This window comes from Lepidochelys kempii, chromosome 6 (assembly GCF_965140265.1).
Source record: "Lepidochelys kempii isolate rLepKem1 chromosome 6, rLepKem1.hap2, whole genome shotgun sequence".
Taxonomy (NCBI): domain Eukaryota; kingdom Metazoa; phylum Chordata; order Testudines; family Cheloniidae; genus Lepidochelys; species Lepidochelys kempii.
Window position 1 is genome coordinate 35,727,618 of NC_133261.1, and position 17,621 is coordinate 35,745,238.

The window sequence follows — 17,621 nt, forward strand, 5'->3', positions numbered from 1 at the left end:
TAACTGAAAGCACAGTTCCTACTGATTTGACCAAATAAGGTACTATATAATGCTAAGTACTCTGAAAAATCAGGTCCTAGACATCTGTTTAGACACCCACAATTACTGGGTACTTTTGTCCTTCATCTCTCTGTGACAGTTCCCCATCGGTAATACGCTCCTGACAGGGGTGTTGTGAATACATCAACACAACAAAAAAAAACAAACCCCCAAATAAACTCACAATAGTGAGTCTCAGAGCCTGGTTCCACTGATGCAGGCTCACACCTCGGGGCTAAAAATAGCAGGCTCAGGCTGGAGACCGGGCTCTGAAACCCGGTGGGGAAGGAGCGTCTGACCAGGCTCCAAATTGAGCCCAAATATTTATATTGCTATTTTTAGTCCTACAGTAGGAGCCCAGGGAACCTGCATCAGCTGACCTGGGCTCTGAGACTCACTGCTGCCGCAGTGTTTTGTTGTTTTCTGTGTAGACGTATCCTGTTACTAAGTGAAGAATGCCATAAAAAAGCCCACAAGGAAGTTAATTCTGTCTTCTGAGCATAGTAGGTAGTAAATAAGGCTTAAAGGCCACACATTTAAAAAATGAGGATAAACTAAAATATTGAATAGCTACTCTTCAACTGAAGATCGTCCATCCCGCGCAGTGCATGAGGCAGGGGTCATGGAAAAAATAATACGTGATTATGTAATTAGAACATTATAATAATGCCTAGGCACAAGGAACCTGAATTAAGGATGCAGAGACAACCCTAACTCTGGCATTTTCTAACTTTTGAGTGCTTGACTTTGCAACTCTAATAGTGTTTTTTTCACATAGGTTTTTTGTGTGTCTAATTGAGTAAAACAGTGGTGGCCTCTGTAACAACCGTTAGATTATCTTTGCTGTTAACCTCTGTCTGTACTGAGTAGTCAGAAGTTCACTGACTCTTTTTGTTTTTAATTTTTTTTTAATCCACTGCAGTTTTTCTCTTTGTCCTCTAGTGGAGGGATTTTATAAAATATTTTGAAAATTCAAGTAAATAATTGTGACTAGATCACTGAAATTTATTTTTTTCTGCAAATAAAAGCAGACGTTTTCTCATACAACAGACATGATGATTTGACCCTGTCAGGCTATACTTCTCATTTAAGTGTTCTGTTCTTCTGTCTGTAATCCAACTCTATTCTCATGATCTCCCTTGACTTTTTTTTAAAAGACAGATACCATATTAGTAGCTTTCCAGTTTTTAGCTACATTAGATCTTCTAAAGGATGTATTGTATGAATATAAGAGAGGCAACACAGTTCAGTGGACTGAGCACTGGGCTGGTGGCCAGGACTTCCTTCATTCTAATCCCTGCCAGATTCAGAATGTAGTCATGGGCAAGATCAGTAACTTCCTTGCCTCTGTCCTCCCATCTGTAGAATGAGGATAGTTACTAAGCAACCTATTTGAGAGAGTTGTCTTGAAAATTAATTAGTTAATGACTAGAGAACACTCTGAGTATGTAAAGCACTATGTAAGTGCTAAGAACTTAGATCATCATCATTAATAATAATACCCAACTTTTAGATAGGGCTTTTTGTCTTTAAATCTCAAAGCTCTTTATAAAGGAGGTCAGTATCACTATCTATTTTACAAAAGGGGAAATTGAAGCACAGGAAGGGAAGTGACTTGTCCATGGTCACCCAGCAGGCCAGTGGCAGAGACAGGAATTGAACCTAAATCTCCAGTGACCCAGTCCCATGCCCTATCCATGATCCTACCACTTTTAAAATATCTGCTATTGCACATTTTTTTCCCTTCAGAAACCTGGTGTGAATAATATCTGATCCAGGTGATTTTTCTGCACTGGAGTTTTTTTTTATGAGAGAACCAGATGATGAGATGAGAAATCTGCCTGTCAGTTATATGCAAATGTAATCCTTTTGCATGTTTTTCTAAATGATCTATGTTTCTGTTACTTTAAGAGAAGCTGTCTGATTGGAAGAGATGAAATAGAAATATAACTTTAAAGCCAACTAGCTAAGCGCTTCAGAAGCTTAATAAATTAGTGTAGGTTTTCTCTATGATTTTTCCTAAATCTGCAGCTCTGTGTGCAATATGTCAGAAGGGAGAAATGAGCCTCTGCAGTGCCCATACAAATCAATTTCAAGAATTCCTGGTTGAGTCGGTATGTGATGTTACTTAAAGAGCACTGAAGAACTCAGCTGGCAGGTGCAAGTGAAATATATGGTCTGTCCAGTCCAGTTTTTGATTTCTGTGGTGATGGAACCAACATCAGAGCTCTTAGAAGTCACTGTTGTCCATTTAATCCGTAACTGCTGGCTAATTGTGGAATATATGATTTTTGAAACCGTACTTGCAGACTTTAGGATCCAACAGTGTTCTGTAGTCCCTTGTGTTGAAACTTGGATAAAATACATTACTCATTGAAAAGGGATAAGGTTACCTGATTTTACCAGGTAAGTGCTCAGTTGCAGTCTCCATTTGCCAGTCAATTCCTCTTTTCATAGTGACAGTTTTATAACATAAAACATAGTTACTTTCGAGCAGGTCATTCTTTTAATAGAATTCTGAATAATAGAGCCAGAAAATAAACAGCTGGATCATTCAGTTTGACTTCCCAATATTCAGGTCTTTCTTTAGCATGGGCCAGAGTGTGAACCTCTTAGTCTTACTGTTGAGCAGTTACTTGAATGGATAGTCCCACTGACTTTAATAGGACTCAGAAGGGGTTCTCCATATGGCCATGTGTGATTTGTTAAAGTTGTTGTTTTTAAGTCTGAAAAGAGATTATAGTACAGTGTAAACTGGCCCAAATACTTTTTAAAGCTTAGTAAGCCTTAATTAGCGGTATAATTACTGAAGTTTAATTGAAGTATAAATAGAGTTGGACCCACCTAAAATCTAGCAATTACTTTGATAAAGTTAATGAGAATAATAGTTGGCCATTTCATATAGCACTTTTTTTTTCATCTTCTAAGCACTTTCCAGACACTAATAAATAATTGTATCATCTCTATGAGGTAGGTAAGACAAACTATCCGTAACATGCTAAGTGAAATTCTGGTTAAAGTAGGATTGTTCTTAACCTCTAGGATTTGTGTCTCATCCAGAAAATGGAATAAAATTTCACATAATTTCTTGATGTTACTTCTTATGGTTCTGAGTCTTTGTTTTGTAAACTTGCTATTTGTTTCTAGATAAACAATGTTACTAGCCCAGATAAATCGAGACTCTCAGGGAATGACTGAGTTTTCTGGAGGAGGGATGGAGGCTCAGCATGTGACTCTCTGTTTGACAGAAGCAGTAGCTGTACAAGGTGAGCATTCAGGTTAAAGTATCTCCACATCATCATGCAGTTTGTAGTTTTGCATTCAGAAAGAGCAGACTGTGTACTCTGTTGAACATCTAAGCTTTGGAGTGATGTTGTGTATTGCAAATGGAGAAAATAATAAAAAGACCAAATTGTTTTTAGATAGTGTATTTGATTAATCTGAAATTTGATTTAATTCTGAAATGAAATGATTGCTTAATTAAAATAACAGTTGTGTTTGTAGTATAAAATCTGATTCCAATCAAATTAAAATACAGCATTACTATTTTGGATTATGTAATTTCAATTTATATGTAAATGATGTACAAAATAGACTCAGTTTTACAGAAAGAATGGTGTTTTAGGATTGATATTAACATGTTGATGCTTTCTTGGCCATGCTTAATATTTATAAAAGAATAAAAGCTTTTGTCTAATTACTATATTTTATTCAAAATGGTCTTTTATGTGTTAATGACTGATGGTGCACAGAACAATGATTTACATTACGTGCATGTAATACTGCCATTTCTCATGATTTTGTTGAGTCTTCAATATTAGGTGTTTTTCTTAAAGCCCCAGTTCTCAGGCCATTTTATTTCATGAGAATTTTAGCTTTTATTTAAAATAAAACATTTTAGTTCTCATGCTTATGGATAAAAACTTAACAATGTGACCTCAGTATATCCTAAAGGTTCAAAATCAAAAGGCTAATACAAAGCTTTTAAGTCCATCCCGTGATTTTTTGGGGCTTGACTCACAATTTTAGAGCGTATGGAGTTGGCAATATTGTAAATAAACTTTTTCCCCCAATAGATGGTGACAATTTAGAAAACATGGAAGGTGTAAGTTTGCAGGCAGTTACGCTTGCTGATGGCTCCACTGCTTACATACAGCACAATTCTAAAGGTATGTGCCTGACTAAAAATCAATAATTCTTCACTGTACATAAGTACGGCCATACTGGATCAGAGCAAAGGTCCATCTAGTCCAATATCCTGTCTTCTGAAAGTGGCCAATGCCAAGTGCTTCAGAGTATTCAGTGTATTTATTTGCTTGTTTGTATAGTACCCAGTACAATGGGGATCTGGTCCCAATTTAGTGTTTTTTATCCCAGGATCTCAAAGCACTTTACACATCCTAATACTGTGGTTAATACTTTTGTTCTATGAAATACTTTATTCCAGAGAGTTTCAATGGTATGGTTTAAAATGTAACATGTCATATAGGATATTTTACATAAATATAATGTATTCCAGATGGTAAATTAATGGATGGCCAGGTCATTCAACTAGAAGATGGCTCTGCTGCCTATGTTCAACATGTATCCATGCCAAAAAGTAGTAAGTATATTACATCCATGAGTATGTTTTTAAATATTGACTGCACTGGTATAATATAGTATAGTTAGAACCAATAAAACATTGTTACAATAATTTCAGATGTCCAATACATATACTTTTATTATTTGAAGGTTAATATTTTTAGTGACTGTGGTTTCTAATCTGTTAAAACATTAAATCAAATACATTTATGATTGGTGATGCCTAAAGTTATGCTCTCCACCCTCCCTTCCCCAAACAGGGGACAGTCTGCGCCTGGAAGATGGACAGGCAGTTCAGCTGGAAGATGGAACGACTGCATTTATTCATCACGCTTCAAAAGGTAAACTGCATTTTGAAGTGTGATTCATTATATTATGAAACAATTTAATTGTAATTTCTCTTCTAGAGTACCACTTCTGACAATATGTTTAGATTATGACCATATTTACAAGTATTCTTATTGTAAATACTTGTTGCATTTAAATAGGAACATCTGAAAACAGCTGAGTTGAGAGTGGTTCGATTTCCTCATTCAGAATGTAGTAGTAAATGGCTGGATCAGAAGATTGCTGGGCATTTCTGTGTGCTATCCTAGAATCTTAACTTAGAAACAGTCATGGTACTTCTAGAGAATTTAAACCCTTGTATGAATTTCAAGAAAGACTGGACCTGGAAATGAAAAAAGGAAACCAGAAAAAAGCAGACATAACTTGAATGAGATTTTTGAGCTCTAGGGATATTTTAAATACTCTAAAAGAAAAGGAGTACTTGTGGCACCTTAGAGACTAACCAATTTATTTGAGCATAAGCTTCCGTGAGCTACAGCTCACTTCACGAAAGCTTATGCTCAAATAAATTGGTTAGTCTCTAAGGTGCCACAAGTACTCCTTTTCTTTTTGCGAATACAGACTAACACAGCTGTTACTCTGAAACCTTTAAATACTCTGTGAGTGAGATTTGATACTTTTTGGAAGACCTATCAATGTAACACACAAAGAACACCTTAGCTGACAGTCAAGTATGCACATTTATTTTATTTTAAATTGAGCCTTAGATTGGCCTTCGAAAGAAGGGAAAAATAATGTCATACCGGTACGGGTGTACTTCACTAAAGGACTTGGACAATATATGATCTTCCTTCTCCTTCATTGTCACATTAGAAGTCGTACCTTTCTGTATCCATATACTTTCCAAATCTGACACAGGAGAGTGATTATTTCTAGACCTTATGGTTGTGAAGAAAAAAATATGGACTGAGTATAAACTGATGTTTTGCTGGCTTCTTGAGTGTGTGGATAGGAAGATAGCCGTGCATCTGGTCAGTTTTCACTCTGGTGTATCTTGGGAAAACCATAAACAATAGAGTCTTGCTAGTTTCATTTTTCTACTAAAAACCCTGAATCTGGTACACTTCATAAGGTGAAAGTTAGTTAATTGTGTGATTTGCATATAGTACATAGTATGCAGTACTTTTATTCATTTAAATTGCAGTGCGGGTATGATATTTTAACCCAGACCAGTGAGGGGTTATGACACAACCTGCCCTGTAACTCTGCATGCTTTCAGTGCTGTGGTACTGTGGCTCACAGCCCTGACACCAATAGCCAGTGTTACAAGCGTGCAGGTCACACCCTGGCTTCCATCACCCAGTTATTTTTGCAGTGATCCAAATACCCACCCAGTCCCAAATTTACCCAAAACTGTCTCCGTGTGATAATTTGCTGAGGCTCCCAGAATTGTGAGTTACTGAGTTACTCTTCTGAGCCTCAGCAAGTGAGAGTTTTGCTACTGCTAAGCTATGTGACAATTCTCCTGCCACACCAGCTTGTCTGCCTTGCCAGCAAACTCCTCAGGACTCTGCCAGTCCAAACTTTGCCTTACAAGTAAAAGTGAACCCCAACTCCTGAATTTCCCCGAGACATCTCCCTGCAGTGTCCAGCTCTCTTCTGGAACACTCACAGAAGTTAAGTTTGTTGCTGCTGTAAAGAGAATAAACAGCAGTTCATTAATTTCACTGCAGTTTGACAAATGCTCTTATTTCATAGAATTGATTTAAAGTAAAAGTCAAACAAGTTTATTAAACAAAAAGTCATAGGTTTAATGATACCAAGTATAAGAAATAAAGACAGAAATGGTTACAAACAAACAAAAGTAAAAATACACTTCAGGGACAGGTACTTTCTAAAATTAACTTTTAATCCTTGCCTAAGCAGGTTTGTCACCAATATTCAGTTCCCAGAGACTTCAGCCCTCTTGCTTGAAGGACTCAAGATTCTGTGATTTCAAGAGCTCAGGCCCCTTGAATCCGCCAAGTGATGGACCTATGGGGTTCTTTCCCCCTTTCCTTTTATAGTCCAGTTAACCTTTGAAATGTATTCTTTGGAAAGTAAGTCCTGCTGGGATTTAGACACCATGCTATCTTCCTAAATTTCATTGGCCCTGCTTCACAAAGCAGGAAGGCTTTCCAGGGGTACAGTTTCCATTCCCCTGCTGATTTGTATGTAAATTGAGCTTCCATTGTTTTTATTCCACACTACTTAATTTACATTGGAGACAAATAGGTAGCTGCCTTCCCTCTATCTGGGAGAAAACCTGTTTCTCCCTGTGTGTGGTCACAGACTTGAAAGCATAAGAACAGTGAGTATCTATAATTTGTTATATAGTGTTAATGCATACATTTTACATTGATATTAATCACTAGTGTGTCACAGGCTTTCATAAAAGCTCTTACTCAATACATTTGTATAATACAGTAATATTGTATACAATCAGCTGATTCAACTGCTTATATTTGAGGTTCAGACCCCGCTGTCTTTATATTTAAGAAGCTATCTCCCCACTCGTTAGTTTGATGGCCTTTTTTACCTTTTATATAAATGTGCCTTCATTGTCTCTGCCTGGTGACCAGGCAGGTCAGACAAGCAAATACACATTTCTTTATCTATGGCAGACAGTGTTTATGCATTGATTGCCAAACGCCTTTTAAAAACATAATTCAGGCACATATTTATAACTCTGTACATCAGACAAGAATATTAATAATCAGTGAGTTATTAGTTTTCCAGTGATGTATTACATGATGATGTTTGGGTATATGTCATCACAGCAATGTTAGGTGTAGTGAGTATGTCAGGCCTATCAAGAGTTGCTGACACAGAGTAGTGAATCACCAATGGGACTGTGTGTCACAAAGGTTTTGAGGGGAGTGACAGCACAGGTATTTTCACCCTGATTGGAAGACTTACTCCTCAGGCTAGTAGATATTGGGTAAATGTTTCAAGCCCTACATCTTTATATGATCTTAATATTGAAATTATTGTTGTGGTTGCTTATTAGGTTCCCACAGATTACTCGTTTCTGTAAACAATGCCATATGCAAAGTGTTTAAACCTTTATGTAAAATTAAAGTAATGGCAAAACATTGCTTTAGCCGTTGAAAGGATGCTTGGGTTCTTAGTGTAAAGGAAGCAGGTATACAAATCCTAAAACAGAGAGTATCAACAATTAATTGATCACTAGAGAGTAGAAATTTCAAAGTGTATGGTGTAATACTTTGTAAGTAAGAGCTAGGCTGTAATTGTAATTGTAATGCTGTTTATAAGCGGACAGAAATAGAAGTATTTTGGGGTAAGTAATCATTTACAACAAATTCAACCTGTGGTATTGATAGCAATTTTCTAAACTATTGTACTCATCAGTAGCATTTTAATGTGTATTGATAATTTCACATATGTGATGCCTTTATATTGGAGAAATGCAGACTCTGATATTCATTCCCTGTCTTAACAGTGTTTTTAATATTATTTCTTAGACAGTTATGACCAGAGTGCATTACAGGCAGTCCAGCTGGAAGATGGAACCACTGCTTACATTCATCATACAGTTCAAATGCCACAGTCAGATACCATCTTAGCTATTCAAGCTGATGGCACAGTAGCAGGCCTTCATACGGGAGATGCTACAATTGATCCAGATACCATCAGTGCTTTGGAGCAGTATGCAGCTAAGGTACATTATAATACATTTTATCTGTATGTAGTTTCTTTAATATATAGCATCACAATACATTTTACACAGAGATCTTGTAAACTAAGAAATAGATGATGAGAATTAATTAGAGGAATTAGTTAGAAGCATGGAAGATGGAAAAGGATGAATTCCTAATAGACAAGGCATCACAAATAAAAGATGTAACTTCAAACTGTGTAGAGTTGAAGGTAGGGATCATGAAGTTAAATACTGAAAGTGCAGAGTGAGATAGCAAATGTGTAAGTGGATAGAAAATCAGAGGGGTATAGTAGAAGCAAATATATGGAAAACCACAAGGGTTATTTTGAATAATTTAAAAGGTGGTTTGGAAACCAGTGAAGGTAATGGAGAGTAGGAACTCCCTGAAGTTTACAAGGCATTGGATGTAGGAGGATTATAGAAAAAGGAATTGCAGTGGTTGAGACGAGATGAAGTCATGAGCTAGCTGTTGAAAGGGTTAGGGTAAGAATGCTTCTGAGCCAGGAGCTTTGGGGATAGTGTAGAAATGGTTATGGTGGATTCTCCCACATTGGAGGAATCCTTTGCTGTCTAGTTAAGCTGGTTTTACTGTCTATTTGTGCTGTTGGAACAGCTCAAAGGGGCCATTGTAAGGGCATGGTCTGGCTCTATACTTTTAAATTTGCCATCATGTCCCCTTTACTAATAGTTTCAGGAACTCCATGCACAGAACAATGCTAGAAATGTTTGGTTAGAAGAAAGATTTAGAACCAAATTCATCCCTGATTTTAGCTTAATTGAAGTAATTGGTGACCAAACTAGCTCTTGAAGTCACTGTAGTTAAATCCGGGACAAATTTGGTCCTTGCTCTCCCTCCTTAATTGAATACAACCTTAAGAAGTTCAGCACTGTGGTAGTTATACAAGGCTTTTGTTATAACATGGGGAGGATTTTACATTTTTTAAGAGCTAATATACCATATGGTAGCCATGTTTCAAGATGATGGAGTAACAGAGCTATGAATGAGTGTGCGCCCTCAGAAGCTGAGTCCTTTCACTTCTGCATTATTCACTGAAGAAAAGCAACTGGTATATAATTTTAATTTTTTTTCTTTCATATTATTTTCAGGTGTCTATTGATGGAAATGAAAGTGTTAGTAGCTCAGGAATGATAGGTGAAAATGAACAAGAGAAAAAAATGCAGGTACGTAACACTATACAATATAATTGGATCCACTGGATTTTTATTTTCTCTGTCTCTTCTATGCCCAACCGTCTTTACAGTGCAAGTGTTCACCTTCCTCATAACAGCTGGAAGCGTGCCGAATCATAGGCACTTGAACTAGCGGTGTGGGGGTACTGCAGCATGCCCTGGCTTGAAGTGGTTTCCATTATATACAGGGTTTACAGTTTATTCAATGGCTGTCAGAACCCCCACTCTACAAATTGTTCAGCACTCATGCGCCAAATATTTAGCTCTGAGCCAGGACCTTGGGCTGCCTATCAGGAGTTCTCTGACTCCAAACCTGTGCAGATGGCAGGCTCCATTTCTCCCTTTATAGAAGAATAATTCACGGGATTTAAAAAACTTTTACAATTAACCACCATCACCAGCTGCCACTCCGCCAATGTATACAGTTTGGGGAGACAATGCCCCCACAACTCTGCCCATGGCAGGCCACCTGGGACTGTATTATATCCCAGCTTTTGGCTGTGGCCCATAGTTTCGGAGCCCCTGATCTAGACTGAACTCCTGCACATTGCAGGCCATAGAACCTCTCCCATCCACTCCTGTAACAAACCCATAATCTCTGGCTGAGCTACTGAAGTCCTCAAATCATAATTTAAAGACTTCAAGTTACAGAGAATCCACCATTTACACTAGTTTAAACCTGCAAGTGACCTGTGCCCCATGCTGCAGAGGAAGGCAGCCCCCCCCTTCCTCCTTGATCTCTGCCTTTCTGACCTGGGGGAAAATTCCTTCCTGACCCCAAACATGATGATCAGTTAGCCTCTGAACATGTGGGCAAAACCTACCAACCAGACACCTGGGAAAGAATTATCTGTAGTAAGTCAGAGCCTTTCCCATCTAGTGTCCCATCACCAGCCACTGGAGATATTTGCTACTAGCAGTGGAAGATCAGCTACATGCTGTTGTAGGCAGTCTCATCATACGATACCCTCGATACATTTATCAAGCTCAGTCTTGAAGCCAGTTAGGTTTTTACCCCTTCTACTCCCCTTGGAAGGCTGTTACTTCGCTCTTCTGATAGTTAAAAACCTTCATCTAAATTCAAGCCTAAACTTACTGATGGCCAGTTTATATCCCTTGGTTCTTGCATCAGCTTTGACACTGAACTTAAATAATTCCCTGATATTTATCCCTCTGATGAATTTATAGAGAGCAATCATATCTCAGCCTTTTATTGGTTAGGCTAAACAAGCCAAACTCTTTGAGTCTCCTCTCATAAGGTAGGGTTTCCATTCCTTGGATGATCCTAGTAATCCTTCTTTGCACCTGTTCCAGTTTGAATTCTTCTTTCTTAAACATGGGGGACCAGACTTGCACATGGTATTCCAGATGAGGTATCACCAGTGCCTTGTATAATGATACACTTCCCTGTCTCTATTGGAAATACCTTGCCTGATGCATCTTTAGTTCAGATATTTTTAATAAGCAGTGTCCATTGGTCCACACACACGCAGTTGTTGTTCTCACTGTGAACCGAGGGTATAAGGGAACTGGCATCTCTCCAGTTCCTTGTTACTGCCACATGGCCTGAGTTGGAACCTTCATCCAGTTTCTTCTTCAATTGTGTCTATATGTAAATATATTTTTAAATAGTTTTAGTATTTAACTCTTTTAGTTTTAAGTACTAGTGTGGTTAGTTAGTTGTTTTTCACTGTCCCCAGGAAATCCTTCCTGAGGAGTTGGGATTATGTCCAGAGTCCTGGAGTTCAAAAATTACGTTTCTTGTCCCCGCTACTTTTTAGTGAGCAACATACACCAACTCTGCTATTACTGCCTAGGTGAGGCTCACATCTCAGTGAAGTACAGGATTTGCTGCTCCTTCCCTCCCAGAACTCATGATGATGAAGAGCTAAGACTTAGAAAACATCTGATGGAGAAAGCCAGGAGACTCCACTCAGATCTGGGTCGGGGAGACCCCCCTGTACATCAGCCTCAGTCAACAGGCAGTGCAGGAGCTCAGGAGTCGAGGCTAAGACTTCCAAGACAAAGGAGAAGGCTTCTCTTGAGAGTAAAGGAAACTCTTACAAGCATAGAGACAAATCATCTTCTTCCAAGGATGCCCCCCAGAAAAGAGATCCCTCCTCTCCTTCAAGGTCAGGACAGTCCTTACACCTGTGTTCTGTAGATTTTGCCAGAGTAAACCTCCTTAGCAGGAGAAAGTGACCAGAAAGAGTATGGATCCCTCATTTGTGGCTTTTGTGACTCACTGGCTTTTTACAGGCAGACCATACAAGGCCCAGTTGCCAACTCAATTCCTCCTCTGTATGCTACATTCCCTGGGAATTTTTACCAATCACAAAAAGTCCTCTTTGACCATCCACAAGGTCCTCAAACTTCTTAGAAGAAACCTTAGACTCAATGAGAGCAAAATCCTAGCTACCAGTCGAAAGATTCCATGCCATGGGCAATCTCATAAAACAGGTCACCCATGGACTTCAGTTAGACTTGCCTTTTCCTCATGTGCACACCTGATGCCATTTGCCAGGCTCCATCTCCATTATCTGCATACCTTGCTTCAGTCCATCTACTCACCAGAAAAAATCAACGTCAGTCCCAATTAATAGTTCCATCCAAGATTCTAGCAGGTGGACAAAGCCGGAGAAAGTTCAAGTGGGGACTCCTTTCCTCACACCTACACCTGAGGTGAGTATCATTACAGATAGTTCCCTCTTACATGGGGGAGGTCATATGAACTATCATACTGCACAAGGCAACTGGACCCTTCGGGAATTCAGGTTGCATATCAGTTTATTGGAATTAACAGTGGTCTGTTGGGTCTGCAACACTTTCCTCCCACTCATTCAGTCATGACATATCCAGATAATGTCAGACAGTGTGTTAACTGTCTTCTAAATATAAAAAAGCAGGGAGGAACAATATCCTTTCCTCTGTGCGCAGAGACAGTCAACCTCTGGAATTGATATATCAGACATCAAGTAACTCTTTCTGCAGCATAACTACTAGTTGTGCAGAATTCCCTAGCACTGGGATCCTTGCTATTCTAGAATATCTACTTATCCTTAAGGCTTGGGTCTCTCTGTTAGCTCCTTACAGAGTCATTTAGCAGCAATCAGTGCTTTTCATTCTCCTATCAACGACTGTATCCTCTTCATTCATCCCATGACAAATAGATTCCGTAAGGGACTTCTTAAATCCTTCCCACGACTGGTGAAGCCAAGACCTCAATGGGACCTCAATGTTATTCTTTCATCTCTCACCAGACCTCCTCCTGAACCTTTAGCCACATGGACCATGACCCCTCTCTCAATGAAAGTTGCCTTTGTAGTCACCATCACATCAGCCAGAAGAGTCAGTGAGCTGGGAGGGCTCATGGCAGACCCACCATATACTATCTTTCATAAAGAAAAGGTCTTTTTTTTTTCACCCCCACCTGAAATTCATCACTAACGTAATTTCAGAATTTCACGAGAGTCAAACCATCCCCTTACCATTTTTTTTTCTTTCCCATGTGTTTGCTGAGAAGAGATGTCTTCATTCTCTTGATGTCCAAAGAGCACTGGCCTTTTATTTACAAAAGCTCATAGAAAGACATCTAGACTTTTTGTTACCATAGCAGAGAGGTCAAGATATACATGCTCAGAGTCTTTCTAAATGGATCTCTGGCTGCATTCTCCTTTGCTATGAAACTAGCTCACATACCTCCCCAAGAGAGGGTGAGGGTCATTCCACCAGAGTGTAAGCAATCTCTTCTTTATCTGTAAGAGATGTACCTCTACTAGAGATATGTAGACCAATTACCTGAAGCTCCTTCCACATCTTTACAAGACATTACGCTTCAGCCAGTCATCAACTACAGATTCAGCTGTGGAGACAGCAATATTACATTCAGCCATCACTTCTGTGACCTTGCACCCACTTCCGGTATGACTACTGCTTACTCATCTCTCAGGTGGAATACATACAGGGGCCATCACTCAAAGAAGAAAAGGAGGTTACTCGAGGGTGTTTTAGATGTATAGTCCATATTTGTATTCCATTACCTGCCTTTCTTTCCCTCTGCTGCGGATATTACTAGATTTGTAGTAGGAGAAGGAACTGGAGAGGCGCCAGTCTGCACTGCCCCTTATGCCCTCAGTTCAGAGCATGAAGAGAACAACCGCTCATGTGGGGACCAATGGATACTGCTTCCTAAAAATCTCCAGAGTCAGGAGAGCATGGTGTGCATGCGTACCCACATGTAGAATACAAATAGGGACCACGTATCTGGAAGACCCTCCAGTTACAGTTAAGTAACCTCCTTTCCCCCCACCCACTATCGTCTTCAAAGTTTTTCTCCTGAAAACTGCTAGATTAAAAAAAATTCTCTTGGGTTTCTGATTTGGGTTTATAGGCTGACTCTTGGTTTGAGGACACAGCAGTAAGGGGTTAAGACAGCAGTTCTCAAACTGTGGGTCGGGACCCCAAAGTGGTTGCAACCCTGTTTTAATGGGATTGTCACAGCTGGCTTAGACTTGCTGGGGCCGGGGCCAAAGCCCGAGCCCCACCTTCCGGGGCTAAAGCTGGAGCCCGAGGACATCAGCCCTGGGCTGTGGGGCTCAGTTACAGGCCCCCTGCCTGGGGCTGTAGCCCTTGGGCATCAGCTTTGGTCCCCCTGCCTGGGGTGGTGAGACTTGGGCTTTGGCCCCCCCACCCAGGACGGGGTCAGGCTTTGGTCCCCCCTCCTGGGGTCGTGTAGTAAATTTTGTTGTCAGAAAGGGGTCGTGGTGCAATGAAGTTTGAGAACCTCTGGGTTAAGCAATTCTACATCTAGTTTTTCAGCTTCCAGTTATCTCACAAAAGGTTATGAAGTGGCTGTTCTTTTCCTTAGAGAGACATACTGGGTATATGCCTCCAGACGCTCTCTTCGGTCTCCTTGGTAGCATTTCATTCTTCTACCAAGTGCCCCCCACTTGTCTCACAGATTTGGGCAAGGGAGCAGCAAAGGAGGCCTTGATCCAAATCAACCCTTTAAGGAGCAATGTAAAATTTCTATTCCTTTTGAAAATAAGATTGTTTCATTGAGTTCATAGTACCACTTAAAGTTTAAAAATCTTTCCAAAAGGGAAGTCTTCCCTGAGAGGTTCTAGTGGGAAAACTTGGATGCAATTTCTGAAGCTAGGCCCGGAGAAGGGTCAGGAGTCTCAATCTCTTAAACATAAGTGGGTATGACGGTCTTTCTCTTCACAGGGTCTTTTTGTAAAGAAATAGAATAAGACAAGGAAAGAACAGAGTTGCTTCTTTACTTTAAAGTTCCACAAACAAAAAAGGTAATTAAAAAAACCAATAAAAAGTCTGTCTTCCTACATCAAAGAAAATCTCTGTAATTCCTGCCGCTCCTGGCTAATGAGGACATGATTTAGATGGGGTGGAGAATTTCCTAACAAAGTGAAATTTGTGTCTCCACCCATGAAAGACAGGAAAACTACTCCTTTTCTTAATATTTGATGATGTCCTCCGAATATTCTGGTTATAAGCTCTTTGGAAAGCTAAATCAGACAAGATTAAGATTTAAAACTGGACGTTGTCTGCATACCAAAGGCACTGGAAGCCCACATCTCACATGCCACAATGGTGTCAGAGAGCTGGGACCAAATTTTAAGTAATTTTATCCCCAAGGTATGAAAATTCCTTCACAGAAAGAAATTTTACTCTGTAACTTAGGGGAGACAGCCTAGATTAAATCATGCTATCAGTCACTCTAAACTCTACTGTTCAGGATTTCATGGATGCTGGTATGGGCCCTCTGTTTCAACAGTCAAGGACAAATTAGTATGCTACAGTTCTGTTTGATCATTAGTAGCCGTGTACAGTCAGCTGAATGATGCTTTCCCATTTCATCACCAGAATTTCTTCAGCGAGGAGGCCATAGCAGGGTAGCAGAGTAGCAGGTTTCCAATAGCAAACTTGCTTGAGAGACAAAATGTTGAAAACAATTTATTTTTCACTTTCTGAAGGCCCCTCATTAATTTTAGTTATACTTAGTAGTAGTAAAAATTGGTGAGTCCCCAGCCTGGTAGTTTCCTGGCACCAATATTTTCAGATGGTCTGTGGATGTGGTGTCTAACCTGTGGCCCTCAATGGCAACTACATTAAGAAGAAAATTGATTCTCCCACCCAGCCACAACACACAGCAACTTGGAGTCTGCTGTAACTTTGTACAGGTTGGCTTTGATTCCCAAAGAAACATATGGCAGCTGAGGAGAGCCAGGGCGCAGCATACTCCGACCCAGAATGAGACCTGATTTTCAGAAAGTGCTGAGTATCCACTCTAAAAATCAGGCCTCTTTGAGGTGTCTCTAGTTGAGGCACCCCAAAATCACTAGTCACTTGACCATGATTTCATTTAGATTCAGGTTGGTGTCTGCATGTTTATTAGAGGAATGATACATTGAAATCCTCAGCTAAACAATAAAGGTAATCATGGGCATTAGTTGTCCAATGCGGCACCTTTTTGAGCCATTAGATTGGTTATTATATAGCTATTTTTCTGGTGGTAGTAAGTTTAGTACTTAAAATTAGTGAGTTATTGGCTCAAAAGATTGGATTAATTTTGATGTCCCGTGTGTTCTGTTACTTGTAATCTGTGTTGCAAGCAGAGAATCTTATTTCATGATGGTAAAGATAAAATAGCCCTTTATCACCAGCATTTTGAAAACGGAAACTTAAACCCAGCTGTGTATTTCAGTAATACTTCTCCCAAGGAAACACTGATTTTAGACTTTAAAGGGACACTGTCAGAATAAAAATAATATTTAACAAAAATATTCCCTTACATTTGTTAATATTAGTACCTTAAATGATTAAAATGAAATAATTTTAACAATATAATTTACTCTTTCCAATTAACCTGATTTGTTTACTTTTTGCATTTTCAATTTGGACAAGGAAGACAGATTAGTTAGTTTTGCTTTTGTTTATAATGGATTTCAAATCTATTTTATGTTCTAGTTTTTATGTACCAGTGCAGTGCATTGTTCCATTGGGTTGCAAATATTGCCGGGGAATATTTAGAGCCGTGTTTTCTCTGAAATACTAATAATTTAAAAAATAAACCATATGAGTTAATATTTGGTGACGTAAACCTTTTTTAAAAAAAAGTAAATCCTAATTGGACTGTCCTGACCTGATATTTAATATTTTATTTTAAAAAGGTAAATTGGGAGTTGCTTCTGTTGCTGATTAATATTAAAAATAAAAGTTACAAGTGTCTGCAGTTGCATATACATTGTATTGTAATTTAGAGATAGCAGGCACTTTCAGAGTAGAAAGTAGGAAGCACGGCATCTGAATGTGTTCAGAGAAGCACTTCCTTTAGCACCTTTCCTATGAGTTTGGACAAGTGTTATAGTCTAACCCATTCACTTCCACTAGATTATTTACATTCTTTCTGGACTCACTTTTCATGTTAACTTTCTTTTCACTGTTTTTTGATTATTCATTTATGCCATTGTCATTTATTAGCTGAAAATAAATTAACTTCACAGGCTTCTGTGTTTTGTTTCCTCCTTTCACAACAAAATTCTGTTGGCCAAAATTTTGCAGACTGAAGTGCAATGTTACTCTTAACTTTTGAATAATTGTTTCTTATTTATTGAGCCCTGGTAGTATTCTCAGCCCCATATAAACCTATAAAAAGACCGTTCCTACCCTGAGGAATCGATAATCTAACCAAAACATAGATTACACAGTCCAAATATGCAGGCATAGAGGCTCAAGGTCTAATCTTCAAGCCAGAAATGCTTTTTTTTAAAAAAATCGT

The 17,621-nt window shown here is 39.0% G+C and overlaps 1 protein-coding gene across 5 annotated transcripts in view; it reads left to right on the forward strand.

The window, feature by feature from the left end:
* Positions 1-17,621, forward strand: part of ZNF143 (zinc finger protein 143) — a 71,912-nt gene that overhangs the window by 12,584 nt on the left and 41,707 nt on the right. For all 5 annotated transcript variants that reach the window (XM_073347546.1, XM_073347543.1, XM_073347542.1 and 2 more), the window contains 6 exons: positions 3,187-3,305; positions 4,116-4,208; positions 4,559-4,642; positions 4,884-4,964; positions 8,436-8,632; positions 9,740-9,814. In XM_073347546.1, coding sequence (XP_073203647.1) covers positions 3,194-3,305; positions 4,116-4,208; positions 4,559-4,642; positions 4,884-4,964; positions 8,436-8,632; positions 9,740-9,814 — 642 coding nt within the window. In that variant the 5' untranslated portion in view covers positions 3,187-3,193. The remainder of the gene's footprint in view (positions 1-3,186; positions 3,306-4,115; positions 4,209-4,558; positions 4,643-4,883; positions 4,965-8,435; positions 8,633-9,739; positions 9,815-17,621) is intronic.